The 18,784-nt window shown below is 39.2% G+C and overlaps 1 protein-coding gene across 2 annotated transcripts in view; it reads left to right on the forward strand.

Annotated features, from left to right (window-relative positions):
- Positions 1–18,668, forward strand: part of ATP10A (ATPase phospholipid transporting 10A (putative)) — a 111,853-nt gene extending 93,185 nt beyond the window's left edge. For both annotated transcript variants that reach the window (XM_035315358.1, XM_035315360.1), the window contains 9 exons: positions 2,094–2,278; positions 3,633–3,954; positions 5,645–5,721; positions 9,157–9,282; positions 13,936–14,136; positions 16,329–16,409; positions 16,499–16,603; positions 16,936–17,123; positions 17,787–18,668. In XM_035315358.1, coding sequence (XP_035171249.1) covers positions 2,094–2,278; positions 3,633–3,954; positions 5,645–5,721; positions 9,157–9,282; positions 13,936–14,136; positions 16,329–16,409; positions 16,499–16,603; positions 16,936–17,123; positions 17,787–18,492 — 1,991 coding nt within the window. In that variant the 3' untranslated portion in view covers positions 18,493–18,668. The remainder of the gene's footprint in view (positions 1–2,093; positions 2,279–3,632; positions 3,955–5,644; positions 5,722–9,156; positions 9,283–13,935; positions 14,137–16,328; positions 16,410–16,498; positions 16,604–16,935; positions 17,124–17,786) is intronic.
- Positions 18,669–18,784: the final 116 nt, after the last annotated feature.

Consider the following 18,784-nt stretch of genomic DNA (forward strand, 5'->3'; position numbering starts at 1 on the left):
GTGCAGAAATTAGCTTCTTTTGGACTTTGTCGTAGCTGTCATGTGCAGCACCACAAAGGAATGGGATTATAATTAATGTAACAGACATATCCCGTTTTCCTTGCTCCTGCAATCATTTTATCACTGGTGAAATGAGCAGAGTAAAACAAGAGATGCATTTGACACAATATCATAAATGGGAACTGCTGCTCTAAGTAGGAGGCGGACTTGGCCGAAACCTGTCTACAGAATTTCTTTGGCTTAGTGCCACTTCACCATGTCAGAGAGTTCGATGACTCCAGGGGCACCAGAGACGCTCGTAAAGCAAAGCTCATAAACTGCAGTTGTGAGAGGCATCAGCTCTCATATACATCAGGTTCAGCACATGTACTCGGGGCCTGGGTGCTCTGTGGAAGGGGACTGCAGTACTTTGTAATGGTGTAGATAAGATCAGTGTATGTAAAATGTATTCTGAGGACAAAGTCACTTTGTCTGCTCAGCTGAGATGTAGAAAGCACTGAGATTCTAAAATGTATATATACCCACTATTACTCCAAACATCCAACTGCTTTTTCTGACAAGGGAATTGGGACAGTCATAACACTGATGGAACTAACAACCTTCAGTATTTGCCAACATGCCCGTCTCCAGGAGGTGAGATCCACCTCACCCAACTTCTGATGTGTCTACGACTCTAGATCTCTCAGGCTCCCTATATAACCAGAGGAGAGAGGAAAAAAACAGAAAGTGCAGTTCATTTGATCTGACTTAGATACCTGCTTTAGGATTAGAAGCATGGCTTCTCTCTGACTTAAAGGGATCCAAGAGGTGATTAGTTCTGACCACATTAATTGGGAAAATCCCACCATGTTTGTCCCTGTTGGCTCAGTAAAAAAATACTGAAATTGAACTGTGAGATTAGTAAGTGAGCTCTAGCCAGAAGTAAACTACCTCTTCAGCCAGGAATCATTACCCAGGAACCTCATAATGTGGTTTGGGTCTTGCAGTGGTCAGTTAAGCTTAGGTTCTGGGAATAAAAAAGTGAGTCTGGAAAAGGAATGTCTTTTCCTTTGTGCACTGTTTAGATAATAAAAGCTTTCATCACATTGCTCTAAGAATGTGTTTTCACCTACGTGACTGGTGCTCAGACTTTGGGAGGATTTCTACTGCTAAAATGCTTTTGTTCAAAGAACAGCCAAAGCAATAATTAATAGCTGACACAAGTTTCCTTTCCTTTTCCTGTTGTTCAAGGTAATTTGCATGTTTGTTATTTTCAGGGTCTCTAGTAGTGAGGGCTTACATGTCCTTGCATTGAAACCACTCTGAAACTCAGTGAAGCACTGACATATTGGTGATGACACTGAATTTGGTCCTCAGCTGCTTTTGCTACAGTATTTGAGAATAGATTTATGAAAGCACAGGAAAGATACTCAGTTTATTATAAGCAACGAGGAAGATACGCTGAAAGCATGAAAAAGCCACATTCTACTTCCACATCATGGCCAACAGATTTATAATTTATTCTCTACTACATCTCGTTGGGCAACCAGTGTCTTTCTGAAAGAGCAAAAAGCAGCAACAAGGCAGGAAGAGTTTATGTCTAAAGCCTAAGGTGCAGTTGCCAAGCTGCAGTTCTGCTGTCATTCCCCTTTGAAAAGGAGAAATCTCTAGTGATCGGGCCTCTTTTAGTTGAGGAAAGGCAGTCAAGACCCTTTAGAAAAATGCTGCCTCCTAGAATCAATATCTTTTCTAGCATCATTCAGAAGAAATGGCAAAGATACAGAGCAAAGTAACAATAAGCAAAAGCACATCAGCCTTGTGAACCACTGATAGCACAAGTGGCATCAGATTACTTTTGAAGTGTCTGGATTTGCTGTTGGCTGTTGGCTGTTGATGCAAATGCTTACCCTAGCTGCTTTCTGCTCTCTCTGGATACCTCTAAAAAGCTGCCTGTGCAGTCTTGCAGCCATTGTTAGTTTAGTGTAGCTGTTTCACAATGTAAGTGACTGTTTTTTGATTTGTTTTTTTTTTAAAAAAAAATCCAAACTTACAATTTGAGGTGAACTCTAAGTGCTTATTTAACATGGAATAATTTGCTTTTTCTGTCTGTTTAGGTGCAACTGGCATTGAAGACCATTTACAGGATGGTGTTCCAGAAACCATTGCAAATTTGCGCAAAGCTGGGTTGCAGATTTGGGTTCTTACTGGAGACAAGCAAGAAACAGCTGTTAATATTGCGTATGCCTGCAAGCTACTAGATCATGATGAGGAAATCATCACTCTGAATGCTGAGTCACCAGTAAGTAGATCCAGTACTATACTGAAGTCTATTTGTGAACTAGCTTTGCTTTATTTTCAACTTGTACAATTAAAAGTTTGATGGCTTTTTTTCCTTTCCCTCTTTTTTTCTTCTTTTCCTGCTTCAACCATAATTTTCAGGTAGGACATGTCTTTGAATACTTTTCAGTGAATTGTATTTCTTAGTTGTAATGTCATGTATCATAAACTTATTGAAGATGTTTAACCATGTGAATTGGGATCAACCATGAATGAAAACATGCCATTAACAACATAAATGCCTGCCTTTGGTATGCATTCTGAAAACATTCCTAGTTTTGCTTAGTGGTACCAAAAGCAACCTGTTATTAAATGCTTGTTGAGGAAAAAAAAAGAAAAAAAAAAAAAAAGCTGAATTGAACATTTCTGCTTTATTTTACACCACTGAAATGTAGCATTTAGATAACTCAGTCACTCATGTTTTCTCGGGTGTTTTATTCTCTGGAGATAGAAGCAGTGCTTAAATTTCAGTGCTAGCACTCAGAGTCATAAAACCACATCTACATTAATGACTTGCTTCCTAACAGACCTTTTCTAATTCTTCTGAATTACTGATCTTTCCTGTGCTCAACTTGTCGCAACCAGACAGTCACAATTTACTGATACGATCTAACATACAAGGAACCAGACCGATAGTGCTATAGTCCTTTAATGGGGTGATAAAATTGGACTTCAGATCAGCAGAGGAGAGGTAGGCCAGCAGTATCCAGCTCCAATATCTTTCGAAAAGGAAGAAAAGATAACAGCATTTTCCATTCTTGAGTGTATCAACTGAACTGGTAAACTGACTTTCCGTGATCTTTCATTTTTTGTCATGCTTCGCTGTACAACCAGTAGCATTTCATTTTAAATGTTCATATATTCTCAATAACATCTTTTAGTTGAGTATGTCTAGGACAGAGAATTCAGCTTAAATAACCTTTAATTGGCCTTTAACAATGCTTAACTACTTGATATGAGTTGTAGGCGTATACATGGTGCTCATCACCATGCTTAACTTGGTACTGATACTGATTATATCATTCCCCGACACTGTTATTCTGAGAAAGAGCTAAAAGAAATTAGTTTAGCATACAATAATGCATGTTAAAGAGGAGTGATTTTTTAAGCTTTTCTCGTCTTCATTGCTGTCATATCTTAGGCCAAAATTGTGTTTAGAGCTAATAGAGAAAAAGAATACTAGAGACTGAAAGTTTTCACAGTGCAACAAATATAACACATTCTCCATATTCCTTATGCTTAAGTATACAGCAAACACAAATGTTTGAATACATGTTCTTTTCTCTCAAGCATATTTATTTTGATTTTTTTTTCAGGAGACATGTGCTGTCTTGCTGGAGCAGTGTCTGCAATGCGTAGAGTCTAAATTTTCAAACAACACAATAGACGAAGCTACTGGAAACATGACTATTGGGTTCACCCCTCTCTATCCACCCTCTTCCTCTGTGCTTTCCAGCTTGGGCCTAGTGATTGATGGAAGGACTCTAGCTTATGCCCTGGAACCAACTCTAGAAGATAAATTTCTTGCACTAGCCAAGCGATGCCGTTCAGTACTGTGTTGTCGCTCTACGCCACTCCAAAAGAGCATGGTAGTGAAACTAGTCAGAGACAAACTCAAAGCAATGACCTTGGCAATAGGTAAATATCTCATTATAAATATGTCCGCATTGGTGTTTATTGTGCCTTGATAATCTTGGGTTTTGACTTGCAACATGATCTTTCCAGCTGCTGTACAACTCACGTACCTTCTAGTTTTGTCTGAAAATGTGTCAGACCACTCTAACACATTTATTCAAAACCAATATAAAACTCCAGAGTAGCATTTGGGATTTCTTCCTACAGAAGTTAGGTACTGGCAATCTAGGGATGCTATGAGGTTTTAGCATGTCCAAACACTGCTGTGAAGAATTGGGTTAGCTGATTCTGTGCAGAACACCATTTTGCAATACTGTATTACACAGAACAAAAGCTTGCTCATTGTTGTTTCATCCGGTCTTGATTCAGCTCAAGGTTCTGCATTTTTCATCGCAAGTACGTCATACAGCATAGGCATGAATTGGCCATCTCTGTATAAAGAATGAATTTATGACGGGCATCATGCCAGCTCTTACACTACATCCCTGCTAATTGTTCCATTGGCAGAGGTCAGATTTTGTCAGACACCCTGGTTTAAATCTTAGAGCATTTTTCATGTTTCCATGATTTTTATATGTGATTTATATATGATTTATATATGATCATCAGCTTTTCTTTCCCTATCTCAAGTTTAGGGTCACGTTACACTAGAAGATACAATTGTAACATACATTGTCACAAAACACCCTAGCTTTCACCTAGATATCTTGGTCAATCGTAACAGCAACACACGTGGGTTGGACCTACCCATCAGAAATCCTAAGTACATACAGTAATTGCCAGACTCCTGTGACATCCACAGCACCAAATGTGTGCTGATTATAATAATTCTCATGCCTACTAAATTACATCAACTCAACTGTGCCTTTCTTGCACTTAATTTATGTCTTTGGCTGACTGACCATGGACATAATCATTTGCATGCATGGTCAAAATACCTAACTGGTTAACTTGAATTATCCAGAAAACTTAAAAACAATAGTGGAGACTGGGCAGCTTTGTTTTCATTCTGAGCAACACAAACATGTGGGTTAAATTCAAGCTCTTGCTCTGGCTTAAAAACTGAGTTGTCCCATTTCACTTTTAACCAGCATGAGCTAACTTGGGTTGTTTCAACAAACAGTCACAAAAACATCAGTTTTATCTCCTATCGTTTGCGGTATCATGACTAGAAACAGAGCAAGAAATGGTGACGGTGCAACCACTGCAGATAAATCTACCTGTGGTGAAGTATTAGAGATCTCAGACTGGTCAACCCAAGTCAAGAATTCACTTTTGCTTTTTAATTTTATTGCATTCTTCAGTATGTAGGCATCCTCATTGGCTTTTGGCATCCTTGCACATTTCATTCTTAATCATACCTGACTGCAGGCAGATAGCTGTCAGGAAGCAAGAGTGTTAGGAAGCTCATGCTCGGAGTGTTTTAGTATTTGTACAGTTCAGGCCTGACATTTAGGTCTAACTAAAAAGAGAGGTGTTTGGTTTATTTTTGCTTGCCATGATAAAACAGTCTACAAAGATGAGAATGTATCGGCAGCTTTGCCAAGCTTTGAAACTTGTGTTCCAAAGATGGATCCTTTCCTACCTCATCACCCAGCCAAAACTCAGTAATAACTGGTTTTCATTTCCTTTGCTGTTTCCAACCTTTCCTGGTCCAGTAATGACAAACAAAACCGTATCTTGCCATTTTTAGGTGATGGTGCTAATGATGTCAGTATGATCCAAGTTGCGGATGTTGGCGTGGGGATCTCTGGTCAAGAAGGCATGCAGGTAACGTTGGTCATTCACTGAAAAGCATTCCCATGAAAGGGTGAAATAGGCACTTCCCGTGTGCTAGCTTGATGAAGCTGTCCGTGGATAGCCAGCACAAATAAAGGAGCAGCTGCAAGTTGTACTGAGGAGTGCCAGTTGTGTTCCATAAGAATGCTTTCAGCTTGAGTTTGAGCTTTTATTTGTTCTCAGAGCTGTGCTGAGCTTACACATGTAACCATCTCAGAAAATTCAACTTATCAGATCATTCTGAGTAATATGTTTAGAGAAATCATTTATTAAATACTGGTTTCAAGGTGGAAAAAAAGCTTTTCCATGTATTATTTAGACAGGAAAAAAGGTTCACCTTATTCTGGCTTTATCTTCCTCTCTTGCATTGCTTAGGTAAACTGACACTGAATAGCTGCACAAGCCCATTCAGCTGAAGCAGCTTATTTACATGGTGTGGTGGTATCTCTTAGTCCAAACACCCACACATCTCATTCACTTAGCCCTATTCAGACAGCACAACAGTGAAGAAAGAGAAAATTGCAGCTCTTTGCAGAACCACTGCTCCCAACAGCACCATTCCAAGTTTTGGTTTTCACCCCATTTCCTGCCACAGGGAACATCAAGATAAAGGGACTTCCCCTGCAGTTTTTTGGATGTGTTCAGCCTGTTATTATTGTTTTTTGCCACTATATAAGAGGCACTTCTCTCATCCCCAAAAGAGAGTATGTGTATTTATAGGATATATTTACCTACTGTATTACCTAGTGCCTATGCCTCCTAATGCTAATGCAGCTCAGTTGCAGTGCTAGCACCAGAAGTGGCAGTAAGACCCAGAGAATGAGGAAGATACATCATTTCCACAACCTACCTTGTATTTAATCTGGGTGCAGACAAATTACATGAGAAAACAGTAGCTCAGTATATGACAAAGAGTTCTTCAGGCAAGATGGGAAGTGTTTCCATCCTGAGAACCTGAGCAGATGAGCATAAGCCTTAACTTAGTTACCAGTGGGTGGTTCTCTGACCCACATTGTTTTTTTTGCAATGCTGGCTGGGTGTTTAGTCCAAAAGGGAGGAAAGGCCTCCTTTACTCTGTGCACAAGCTGGTGATAGATTTTTATTCCAAGTTTCATGAATACTGTAACGTAACTGGGTTAAAAACACAGACTCATGAAATAAGTCTCACAGAGCCATGAACTTGGATGGCAACTTTGTGCATTTTCAACATGCAAATCAGCAGGAGCTAGGACAGTACTCTAGAGAAAAGCCAGATGTTTTTTCTATTCATATGCTCTTCCAAAGGCATCATCTCTTGGCCCTTGCTGGAAGATGAATACTAGGGAAGATATGCTTCAACCCGACCCAGTTGAGCTATTACATTTTTTCTACTTCCTGTTTTAACTGCGGAGCGGGTTTGGTCAAAGTCATCTCCGGTGCAAGTGGATGTCCATCAGTGCTATTCAAACAGAAAGATTTCAGGCTTAAAATCCATTAAAAATGCTCCTGGGTCTCAGCATCTCTTATCAGCTTAGCAGCACTTATCACCTATGTATTAATTCAGATCCCTTTTTTTGCCTAATGCAGACATAGGTAATGCTCGTGGCATTTTTTTAACTCCTCTCCCCATTATGCTACTTTCAACAGAGCTCAGCCACTTAAAATAACTAGTCCTCAAATGCCCCTGGTTTTTGCATGTATTTAAATCTGAAAGCTGTTTGCTCATTAACCCATTGAACTATTTATTTTTTTTTGTAAATGAAAGTTCAATAGGGTGGAAAATATTTGCAGATCCCTTCCTTTGCTCCAAGGTCCTAAGAACTTTGCAGGCCTTTTTACTATAAACAACTGTCAGAATCGTACACATGTAGATACTCAAAAGGCGCTGAGGATTTGGATGCCTAAAACAGCAATACTGTCTGATTTATTTTCTTTCCACATTCTATGGAAGCATGCGGAGTATGAATCATATTTTCCTGTAAAAAAGCTGGAAGAAAAAATGTGAAAATGAAGGGGATATTTTGAGGTGAAATAAACATGCAAATGTAATTGGATAATACTGTCTTTCCATATTCCTCACACTAATCAAAATGGAATTAAAAAAAAATGACACTTCTCACAATGCGTTGTGAAATAATATGCCAGAAACATAACAGGAAAGAAGCGCTAGCACTGGAATAGGCTGAGATAGGGTGGAGGACAAGGAAGCAGGTGTGGCACAGCTCTGCTCTCAAACTGGGAAGAGCAACCTTTCTGCAAGACAAATCAGGCTGTTGTATAGTTGTGAGGTTATAACAACTGTATCTCGGTACCTGAGAAATCCCAGCATGGGTCAAAATATTAAAAAACGTCCCAGTGCTTATATAAATGTACTGCTTAAATTACACTGTATGTATACTTTCTCCTGCATACTGTTTCTCCTGCATACTGTAGAGTTTAATAGCTCCTAAAAGCACTTGCTTGGTAAAACTGAGCCCTTTTGATGATTTAACAAGAAAGGGGATTAGAAAGAATTAAATGGAAAGAAGTCTTTTGTTGAAAACCAGTGCCAAAATACACCCTGCTGCGTATGAGGAAGGCTTGGGTCCTCTGGAGATTTTCACCTTTCCTCATGCTTCTGCTGAACTTTGGGAAGAACGTTGATATAAAAATTAAAATTGCAATGTAAAGTAGCATTACATGAAATCTTAATGTGATCCTAGCGATATGGAAAACCGTGAAACAGCTGTGATAACCATTATTTACAAGACCGTCTCATCTAGATGTACAGTGCCTTGAATTTTAGTCAGTCAGAAGTAGAGAGAAAGTCGGTGACTCATTTTGTCAATGTGTTTGGCAGGCTGCACAGCCCCAGAGGAGTCTCATCTAGCATGATTTTTCATAGACGGTTTTAGCCTGCGAAAATCCCTCAAAATACTGATATCTCAGTGCATTTGAGTCAATCTTATAGGCCAGGATTGCAAATTTTATTTTAAAATAGTATTTTTATTGTTTTGTCTTTTAAAGTCCAGTGATGCAAGCTCTTAACTCTTTATTTCTTATTTTATTCTCTGGAAGTTCATTTTGCCCTGTAAGTAACCCTTTGGTTTTACAGAAAAAGACATTACAGACACCAAGATGTTCACATGTGTCACTACCCTGAGTCTTCATGTTCATGCAACTAATTGCTAGCCATTCTCCCACCTCTCACTTCCATGCTGCCTGTCACCACCTGGAGCGTACACCGTAACCTCCTCTGTGCAAGGCCCAGGTCTCCTGGCATGTTCTGCAAAGCCACGGGGTTTGCTTATGGGTATTTCAAGGCCATAGCTGCATTTCACATGCACTGTAGTGTTTTTGATGCCTCATCACAATTCCCATTGTCTGAGTAGAGAAGATGACTAGATACACTGTTGGGGTTGAAAGTGGTGCTTTGCAATAACGGTTCCAACTCTTCTCTCATTAAAGGCGGTGATGGCAAGCGACTTTGCAATCCCAAGGTTCCGGCATTTGGAGAAGCTCTTGCTTGTTCATGGCCACTGGTGTTATTCCCGACTTGCCAACATGGTGCTCTATTTCTTCTACAAAAATGCAGTAAGTGTTTAACTTGGCAGCTTTGTGGCACCACATGTTTCCAGGGTTTATTCTGTGCTAAGTGAGCATTAGGTCAACCTTCAAACAGTTTATAAATAAGCTGCAAAGAAACTTGCAGAGGTGAAAGACAGCTGGCTGCCATTTGCAAAAATACAAGAGCCACTCCATAACAGCCACAGTGTGCTGCTGAATGTGCAAATTAGGTAACAGAAATAACAAGCACTGCTTTAGAAAAGTTTCTTTATAGAGCAGTTTTGTAGACTTTAGCTAGCTAGACACAGGAGTCTTTAATGCCAAGGCCATCCAGCACTGGTCCAAAGTAGCAGTTGGGTGTGTTTTCTCTTCCTGACCCTATCGTGTAATTGCTTATGAATCACTGTACATTTTCCCTAGTGACTTGTGATAATTTGAGTCATCTGTGTGTCTCAGATGCCAAGACTTGGAATAATTTTTTATTGATTTATCGTATTCCCAACTAACCCAAAGAATTCATTAGAAAGGAAGCACACAGAGGTAAAGAACAGACTATGGGTCTGCGTTTCCTCTCTGGTGTATTCAACAGGAGTTAGTCCAGTACTGGGCACCGAGCCAGTAGCAGCTCAACTCCTTGGCTCTAACAAAGTCCCTTTGCATTGATCTCGGAGTATAAACGTGATTGATTGAAAACTGCCTAACAAGACAACCAAGAATTCCATCAGCTGCGGGGCAGTCACTGCCTGGCACACAAATCTGCTCACTTTCAACACCTACAAATCACCATGGGAGCAAGGGAAAAGAACATGGGAAGCAGGAAAAAGAACAGAGCCAAAGCTCTCAGACCCCTGCTTGCTCCAGAGGGTAATGTGTGAACCATGAGTGGGAGAGCGGATTTCTTCCTCGGTATCCAAATCTTACTAAAAACAAATGTGGTTCTCAGTTTTGTAAAAGTTGCATTCCAAAATCCATCTAGTCCTCATTTTTTAAATCAGTGGTAACTTTATTATATACTTTCCTCTTGGCCTGACTTAATCTTTTTGATCTCAATCTGAAGGTAGGTTTCTTATCAGGAAAAGACCATTATTTGCTATGAATTTTGAATGTCATAGGAAATACTAGAGGAATAAAGCATTAATAAACTATCTTTGTGTTAACAGAAGCATGATAAAATACATTCTGTGGTTTGATCAGAAACTGCATGCAAGCACCCTTCCAGGCACAAAAAACAGGGACTTGGAAATTCTAAATTCTGCCTGAGTACGGAATAGCAAGCAGATTTAAATAATGTTGCAGTGCATAGAGATCCACCTGTTGAAACACAGCAGTGAAATACGTGCTGGTGTTCAAATGCCTGAGCGTTAAGGCCTGCTACTAAACATCTGTACTCCCACCCCCAGTGCTCTGTTTCCAAGATAGCCCTTGGCTTGACAATATTGAATCTCATCAACTTCCAAGAAGTGTTTTCAGAGCTATCTGATATTAAAATAAATAATATTAATGAAGTAATACACATAAGACATTGCAGCAATCAGCAGCCAGAGCTGTTGTTTATATACCTACATTTTTGTTCAGCCCTTGTAAAATCTTCCATTTCCTTTGGTACAACTTCCCTTGATTACGAGTATTATTTCTCATGCCATTTTTAGTACAACATTTTCAGAAGCTGCTGCCTCAAGGCTACAATATAACTGAAGAATATGCCTTTGTGTTGGCTCTGCCTTGACAGCTCTCAGAGCTCTCTGAGCAATGCTTGTTTCTACTGACTCTAAAACTGTAGTGGGATATCCAGCATATAGACGCGAGTATGTCTGACACAGCGCCTGCCCTTAAGGAAGGAATATTCCAAAATGAAAGATGGGAGCACCTGATCCTTCTGCAAAGAGAAAGTTCTGGATGATTCTCCATAGAGATCAAGACAGCTTCACTGCAAATGTTCTGCAAGTTTTCTACTTACTTGTGTTGTTTTTCCCATTTGTTCGTATTTTTCCATTCTCCAGTAGAGCCTAACTCAAAGTTTAAACTCCAAATTGCTGCAAAAGTCATTTGGAAACTCAGATGGCTTATCCAAGTTGTTTGGCTTGGTAGAGATTATAAAAATACAAATAAAATATAAACTGAAACATAGCTTGACTGGAAATATCTGAGTTGATACAAAGGGATTTCATATAAACAGACTTCTACTACATAAGCATATATTACTTGTTCTCCTTTATATAAATTATGTCTGCAAGAGAGCACTGGACATCTTTTGTCACATTTTTTTCACTGAGGTATTCCAATCTGGGCCAAATCCCTAACAGAATCTCATCATGGGAAAAAAAAAAGAAAAAAAAAGAAAAAAAAAAATCTAATATAATCTTTATATCAAAAATTTCATTAAATTTAATTTGTTTTGACTCTTTCTCAGTGGGGTAATGCACACAAATGAGGACATGCTACGTTTGAGATCAACTTAAACTCTTGTTTAATCCAAAATAAAATTTCACAGGCAAAAAAAAATAAATAAATTTCATTTAAGCCTGGTTATTTAAATGTTATTTGTACAGCTTTCTTTGACAGCACTGCTAAAACCCATATTAGAGGCAGTATGAAAATTTTCAGCTGACTGTATTTTCATCAAACTACCCATTTTTGTCAAAGCCAAACTGCTTCCAAGACAGGTTAATTTTAGCAAAGCTCTAGAGAGGAAAATATCTTTGGTCCATGAATAGCAGGATTTTGTTTATTTCAAATGAGCAAGAGAAAGCTATCTAAATCCATGCTTTTATTGCAATTCCATTTTGTGAAAAGACTCGGGAAGTTTTATTGTCCTTTGGGTGTGGAAAGGAAATAAATTTCAAAGTCTGTTCAGTGTGAAATGAAATTGCCATCTTCCAGCCAACTGTTCAGAAAACAGCAAGCTCTGGTAACTCAGTCTTGTTATGGGCAAAGGAAGGTATTTTTCCTGAAATATACACAGCACTTTTAGAAGTGATCCTTAAGAAAATGCTACCGTTTAACTTTTAATAGGCTAGTCTATAATATGGGCTCACAGATGGTGAGGTATGTTGCTACTGATATACAAGCTACTTCCGTGTAGTATGAAAACATCACCTGAACATACACATACTCTACATCTCTCTATATATACATATATATGCATTTACAGCACCACTAAGCCTCATTCTGTGGCAATTTCCCTGTACAAGATATTCTCTTTACAACAGTTTTCACTGGCTAAGCAGTCCACAGCTATTTTTCTCCCATGTTTGAGTTTCACCCAAATTTCATGGTTCAGATAGAACAGATATATATTTTCCTCTGGAGGCCTGAAGACTATGAAGGGTTAACATAGTCCAGATGGCTGAAAGTTTTTGAGAACAAAATACTAAAAGAAGAGGAAATTAAAGGAGAGGTCATGTCATTTCCCTTCTTCGTGGTTAAAATGAGGAAAACCCCTGAGGGACAGTTGCCAAGGTTTTTCTGGTTGCCTTCTATGTAGTGTTAATCACTTTACAAAGACCAATTAAAATTGAAGTTTTAGGAGGACCAAGCCTGGGAGTTTATTTCCTTCCCAAGTAAGCTGCTGATCTTTTTCTAGGCCTCAAGTGTCCCCCTCACAGGTGAGATCAGCACCTCTCCTGAACCCTGAAAACGTCTCATGAGGCAGAGATTGTAGAAGAAATGAGTTAATTAGGTTCACGTGGGCCCACTTCTCAAGCTTGTCCAGGTCCTTTTGGATGGCTTCCCTTTCTTCTGGTGTATCAGATGCACCACTCAGCTTGGTGTTGTCTGCAGACTGGTGCACTCCAGCAGTGACATCACACTATGTCATTGATAAAGATAGTAAACAGCACCGGTCCCAAACAGACCCCTGAGGGACACCACTCATCACTGGCCTCCACCTGGACATAAAGCCACTGACTGGAAATCTCTGTCTGCAGCCATCAGTCAAGTCCTTACCAGCTGAATAGTCCACCCTTCAATTCCATCTCTCCAATTTAGAGGTCAAGACATCATGTGGGACGACGTCAGAGGCCTTACAGAAGTCCAGGTAGATGACAAAGCTCAGTCTTCCCTTGTTGACTGATGCAGTTACTCCAACATAGCCACAGAGCTGCTCATTTTCTGAATTTCAAAGTGCAAAGATCAGAATAAAGACAACTGTATTAGACCCTATTGTTTCACATTCCTTGCTTCTGGATAGTCTTGCTTCATGTTGGTCTTGGAAAAATGCTGCATTTACGTTTTGAAGACTAGCTGATCCTCCCAAAACATCTCAAACCAGCAGGAGGTATTATTATGGAAATGTTTATTATTACAACAGTAATGTAAGTGCTATGGGATCAGTACTCACCTAGAGGTCAACGACAGTTGGGAGAGCTTTTTATGGTTAACTAAATTCTATCGCAGAGTTTCACTTGAACAGAAAGTTAGTATTGTGTGAAGCCAGCACTGACTCATATGGTCTGGGGTTCCAGCAGCAGAAAGACTTTGAGGTTTGCCAAACTGTGGCTTAGGTAAGTGGTATATACATAAGGAACAGCAAATTCAAGACTAGATTTCATTGGAAAATTTATTCATTTAGAGTTCACAGATGAATCCTTGCAGAACCGGAAACAGAATGGTATCAGCACACAATGAGATGATGATCCTGTTTCTCCTATTGTATTTATAGTATTGTTGGTTCTCTTTCAGATGTTCGTGGCCCTTCTCTTCTGGTACCAGTTCTACTGTGGTTTCTCTGGCTCATCAATGGTTGACCAGTGGTATCTCATCTTCTTTAATTTATTTTTCTCTTCCCTTCCACAACTGATTACTGGTGTGCTGGATAAGGATGTGCCAGCTGAAATGTTAATTGCTGTACCTCAGCTTTATAAAAGCGGCCAGAATATGGAGGTAAAAACTTCTGCTTTTTGTAATACTTTTTTTCCTAGATCCTTCCAATTTCAACTGGAAACCAACCTGGCTCCTAAAGGGCAGGTGACCAATAACAAGGTCCGAGAATCCACTATTACTATGTCTTGATATTGCTCATCTTAGTCAAAGTATCTAGGTGACGAAAGTACACTTGAAATAACAACAAAAAAGACCGGCCATACTTTGAAATACATAGCAGGGGGGAAGCTGGACACTTTAGGTCAGCCTGAGGTGAACACCTACCTCCTAGTCTAGACTCACAAGTAGCTACTAAAGTAGTTTGTACCTTATAGACTAATGCAGATTTTCACAGAACTACCTCACCATTCTTACTCAAAACTTCAGGCCCCAGTCCTTTACAAATGGGCAGAAAACAAAAGATAGCTTTAGAAGTAAGCACACAGGTTGATAGACTCAGAGGGAAGTAGTCATCAGCGGATGACAGATTCAGAAAGCTTTCATTGAAAACACCTTGTCCCATCTGCTTAAATTGTGCAAAGACAGAAGGAATTGCAGGAGGGATTGAAGCAAAACCGCTTCTGGTACATACAGATACATTGTACTCTGGGAAAATCTTTCTGCATGGTAAAACTATCCATATCCAGGCATCGCTTCCAAGGCAAAAGCCTTTCTTAAAAGTGCCTGGCATTGTGCCGTCTGAGGGGAGACAGTGACTGTTTTGCCTCTCACTGTACACCTGCTTTTGGTACACTACACGTCTAATGACATTAGCTGCATCTAGGCACTGTCCTGGAAGGATGAAGGGAGAATTTTAGTCTAACTTATTTTTAGTGCTTTAATGCAAAAGCTCTCTTTTTCACCCAGCTTTTGTTTTCCATTTTTTATATTCTATTCCAGTGCATTGCACTTTAAAGACCTGTAACATTGCTACCTACCTTTCTTGCCCATTTTTAAGTCTTGTCACACGTTATGCTTGTTGAGAAGTTGTGTCTGCCTGTCTTCAGCTGGCAAACTGAAGAGAGAAATCGCCCATGTTCATAGTGCAATTATTTCTCATAGGCAAACTGAGGACCATTCTCAGTTTGTTTGAAATCTGGTCAGTGCTTTCTCTGAATAGTTACTAAGAAGGCATTTAAAAACTTGACAAAAGTCCTGCTTGAGGTAGGATATCTTTCAAAAAGAGATCACTAATTCAATGCCTGTAGAATTACAGAATTTAGGTTGGAATGGACTCCTGAAAGCAATCTTGTGCAGCCCCCTGCTCAACACAAACCTAACTTCAGTGCTAGGTGAGGTTGCTCAGTGCTTTACCTAGTCCAGTTACGAATATCTCCAAGAATGGAATTCTACAGTCACTCTGAGCAACCTGTTCCAGTGCTTAACCACATCTGATTTCAGTGGACCCAAGAACACCATAGTTCTTTCTAAGCGTCTTTCAATTCTCATTTTTAGGCTGCAATGATGGTATTCAAAGAGGGAAAGATCCCTGAGGAGCTCAGTGGTTGGAGATGAGGCCTATATCCCAGAATAAATAAATACATATTTTGCCATTTACAAACTATTTTTCTTTACACACAGGTCTTATTTTATGATCATCCACACCACTACAATTGTGCAGTGCTTTAACTCAAAGTGTTAATTTAATTTTGTTTTTTAGCAAGCAATTTTATGCACACAGATATATGTATATAATTTGGTTTTATATACATATTTATAACATAGCATACATTCCTGCATGAATTATTACAAAAATCATTGTGGATCTTCCTTTCTAAGTAATGGTGCATATTGTGTTTTCTCTCTTGCAAATATATACCCTGTGCTCACATGCATATGATATAAAACCCATTTAGTCACGTGCTTACACCTCGGAGAACTCCTGAAATCAGAGGTCTAACTGTTGTGCAAAAATTTGGGCATCTTCATAAATGTTTGCTGGTCTGAGTGTGTGTTGGGAGTGTCAGAGGCAGATTACACCTTCTGATAGGGAACAAAAATAAGGAGGTTCCTCTCCCTGAATGAAGTGACTTGCAGATATACTCCTCATACTTCATCCTTAAAGGTACTTAACTAATTGGCAAAGCATTGAGGATATTTGCACAAGACCTTAAAAGCGTCCATTGGAATGTTTCCCTGAAAATACCTAACCCAGCAAACAGCATCTTACGTAGGCTCTGATTTTCTTTTTTGTATTTCTTTTGGTGCCACAGGAGTATCAACCACACATGTTTTGGATGAACATGATTGATGCTATGTATCAAAGCCTGGTTTGCTTCTTCATTCCTTATTTTGTAAGTGTTTGGTTTAAGATATTCATTTTAAACGTTTTGAGGAGAACTGGAAGCAGAGCTTGGGCTAAATTCTGTCTCCTTCTTTGCAGACTTACTATGATTCTGAGGTGGATATTTTCTCCTGGGGAACTCCCATCACCACAATAGCTCTTTTCACCATTATACTACACTTGGCTATTGAAACCAAAACTTGGGTAAGGTACCCGCAGTCCACACAGAAACTTGCTAGCATATTGTAATTCTTTTCTTAATGCCATTCTTGAAAAACACAAGATGTTCATTTTGTTCCCTTTGTAGATTCTATTTTTATCAAGTGCTTTAAGTGAACATGAAAAAGATTTTAAACTGTGACTTACGAATTGCTTTGTAGTGTTGTGTATATAATACGAGTTTTTGAAACTATATAGCTTTAAATTCTTAGTTATACATGGACTTGGCTTCAGAAATTAATAACTATTAATTCAGAATCAAGTTCTCAGAAAATAAGAATCATTGTTCTTTTGTTGTTCTGTTGTTGTTGTTCTAGACTTTTCTCCACTGGTCATCTTGCATCTTCAGCATCCTTTTATTTTTCTTTGTGGCTCTGGTTTACAATGCTTCCTGCCCAGTATGCCATCCTCCATCCAATCCCTACTGGACTATGGAAAGGCTGATGGGAGACCCAAAGTTCTATTTCACCTGCATTATATCACCAGTCGTTGCATTGCTGCCCAGGTATTGTGTCTTCTCTTGTATGTGAAAGCACTTCGTACATCTGACTGGGGGGACAAGAAAGATTTCTTTCTCTTCCCTTCTTTCTTTTCATTTTACCAGCCAAGACATTTTTTTTCAGTGGTTCATTGCATGAAATCAGGTTGTCTAACATTTTCTGTGCTCCTGACCACAGGAACGGACCACAGCCTCTGGCCATAGACCACAGGAGTGGGATCATTGTAGACTGTTGGTTGAAACTCCTGGTCATGCAGAGCTTTGCTACCCTGCAAGGTTTTTCATGATGCTGCCAGTCCTCTGATAACATGCACAATACAGAAATTCTGATAGTATGTTGTGGACTTATTTGCCTACTTGCAGATGTAGGAGGCCTGTCCTGAACACTGATTCCCGTTGCCTTTGAGTCCACATTAGGAAAGATGAAAGACCTTTTTATTAAAAAAAAAAAAAAAAAAAAAAAAAAAACACTGCTTTGTTATTAATCCAAATATTATCACAGCATTCAGGGCTTTTCATCTGTAATCTTTCTTGTGACAAACTTAAGAAATGTACCTAAAACTTTTATTTTCCCATGTTGTACTTTTTTTCTTTGATATTTTCTCTTAATAATACCTCAGGTACTTCCTGTATTTCAGTTCTTTTCATGTTCACGTTCTCCTCTTGCAGATTTCTGTACAGAACGCTTCAGGGAACACTATTCCCAACGCAGCTTCAGCTTGGACGCCAGTTGAGTAAACTTCCCCCAGAGATCCGCACCCAGCTCCTGACCAAGTTGAATGTCAAAAAGGAATCAATACATCAGATGCAACCCTTTGCAAACAGCTTCTCAACAAACCTTGTCTCGAATGCCAGTGATTGTTGCAAGGCTTATAACCAAAATACAGCTTTGCCAACATCTCCAAAAGATGAGTCTCTTTTCCGAGAGCACACAACGGCAGAATATACAACAGATCGGATTGTGGCAGCCTCTCCCCAGGGTGCTCTGCTTTACAGTGAGAACAAACTCCCCTCAGAAGCAAGAAGTCAAGACATGTCCGTGGGATTTCATGAAGTTACTCATGGCACTTCAGAGATGGATTCACTGTCTGTGGGAGCAACTTTCCCATGGAGCCCAGCAGTCGATCAAACAGACTTCAGTTTGTTGAAGTGGATCACATCAACTCCGCTGTTCAGTCGCTTTGGAACTGTTTTACAGGTGTCATCCAGTAGTTTACAAAATGAAACACAGGACAGTATGTGTGTGCTTGGCTCTTCTTTGCATGAGGACTTCAAAGGCTTAAAAGAACAGAGCTCAAATAACTTCCAGGACAAAATGAAAGGGACCCCATATGACAGTTGTAAAAGTGACAATTCTGAGACCACCTTTTTATGACATGGGCCTCAAATATATTTATATATTTTCTATTTGCACACATTTATAGTGAGATTACTCTATTTGTTTCCAAAGATGAAACAGAAAATCAAAGGTACAGAGTGATTATTTAAGAATGTTTAAATACAGTATATTGAAATAAGAGCTTTAAATATAAAAAGAAAACACTTGAATGTTCCATTTATATTGTTTTATTTTTTCATCTCATTTTGTAAGGAAATGCCGTCTCTTTATTTTCAGATGCTTCTCTTTTTTTCTTCTGACACATACTGTAAAAGCAAAGGACCTGTCT

This window comes from Oxyura jamaicensis, chromosome 1 (assembly GCF_011077185.1).
Source record: "Oxyura jamaicensis isolate SHBP4307 breed ruddy duck chromosome 1, BPBGC_Ojam_1.0, whole genome shotgun sequence".
NCBI classification, from domain to species: Eukaryota; Metazoa; Chordata; class Aves; order Anseriformes; family Anatidae; genus Oxyura; species Oxyura jamaicensis.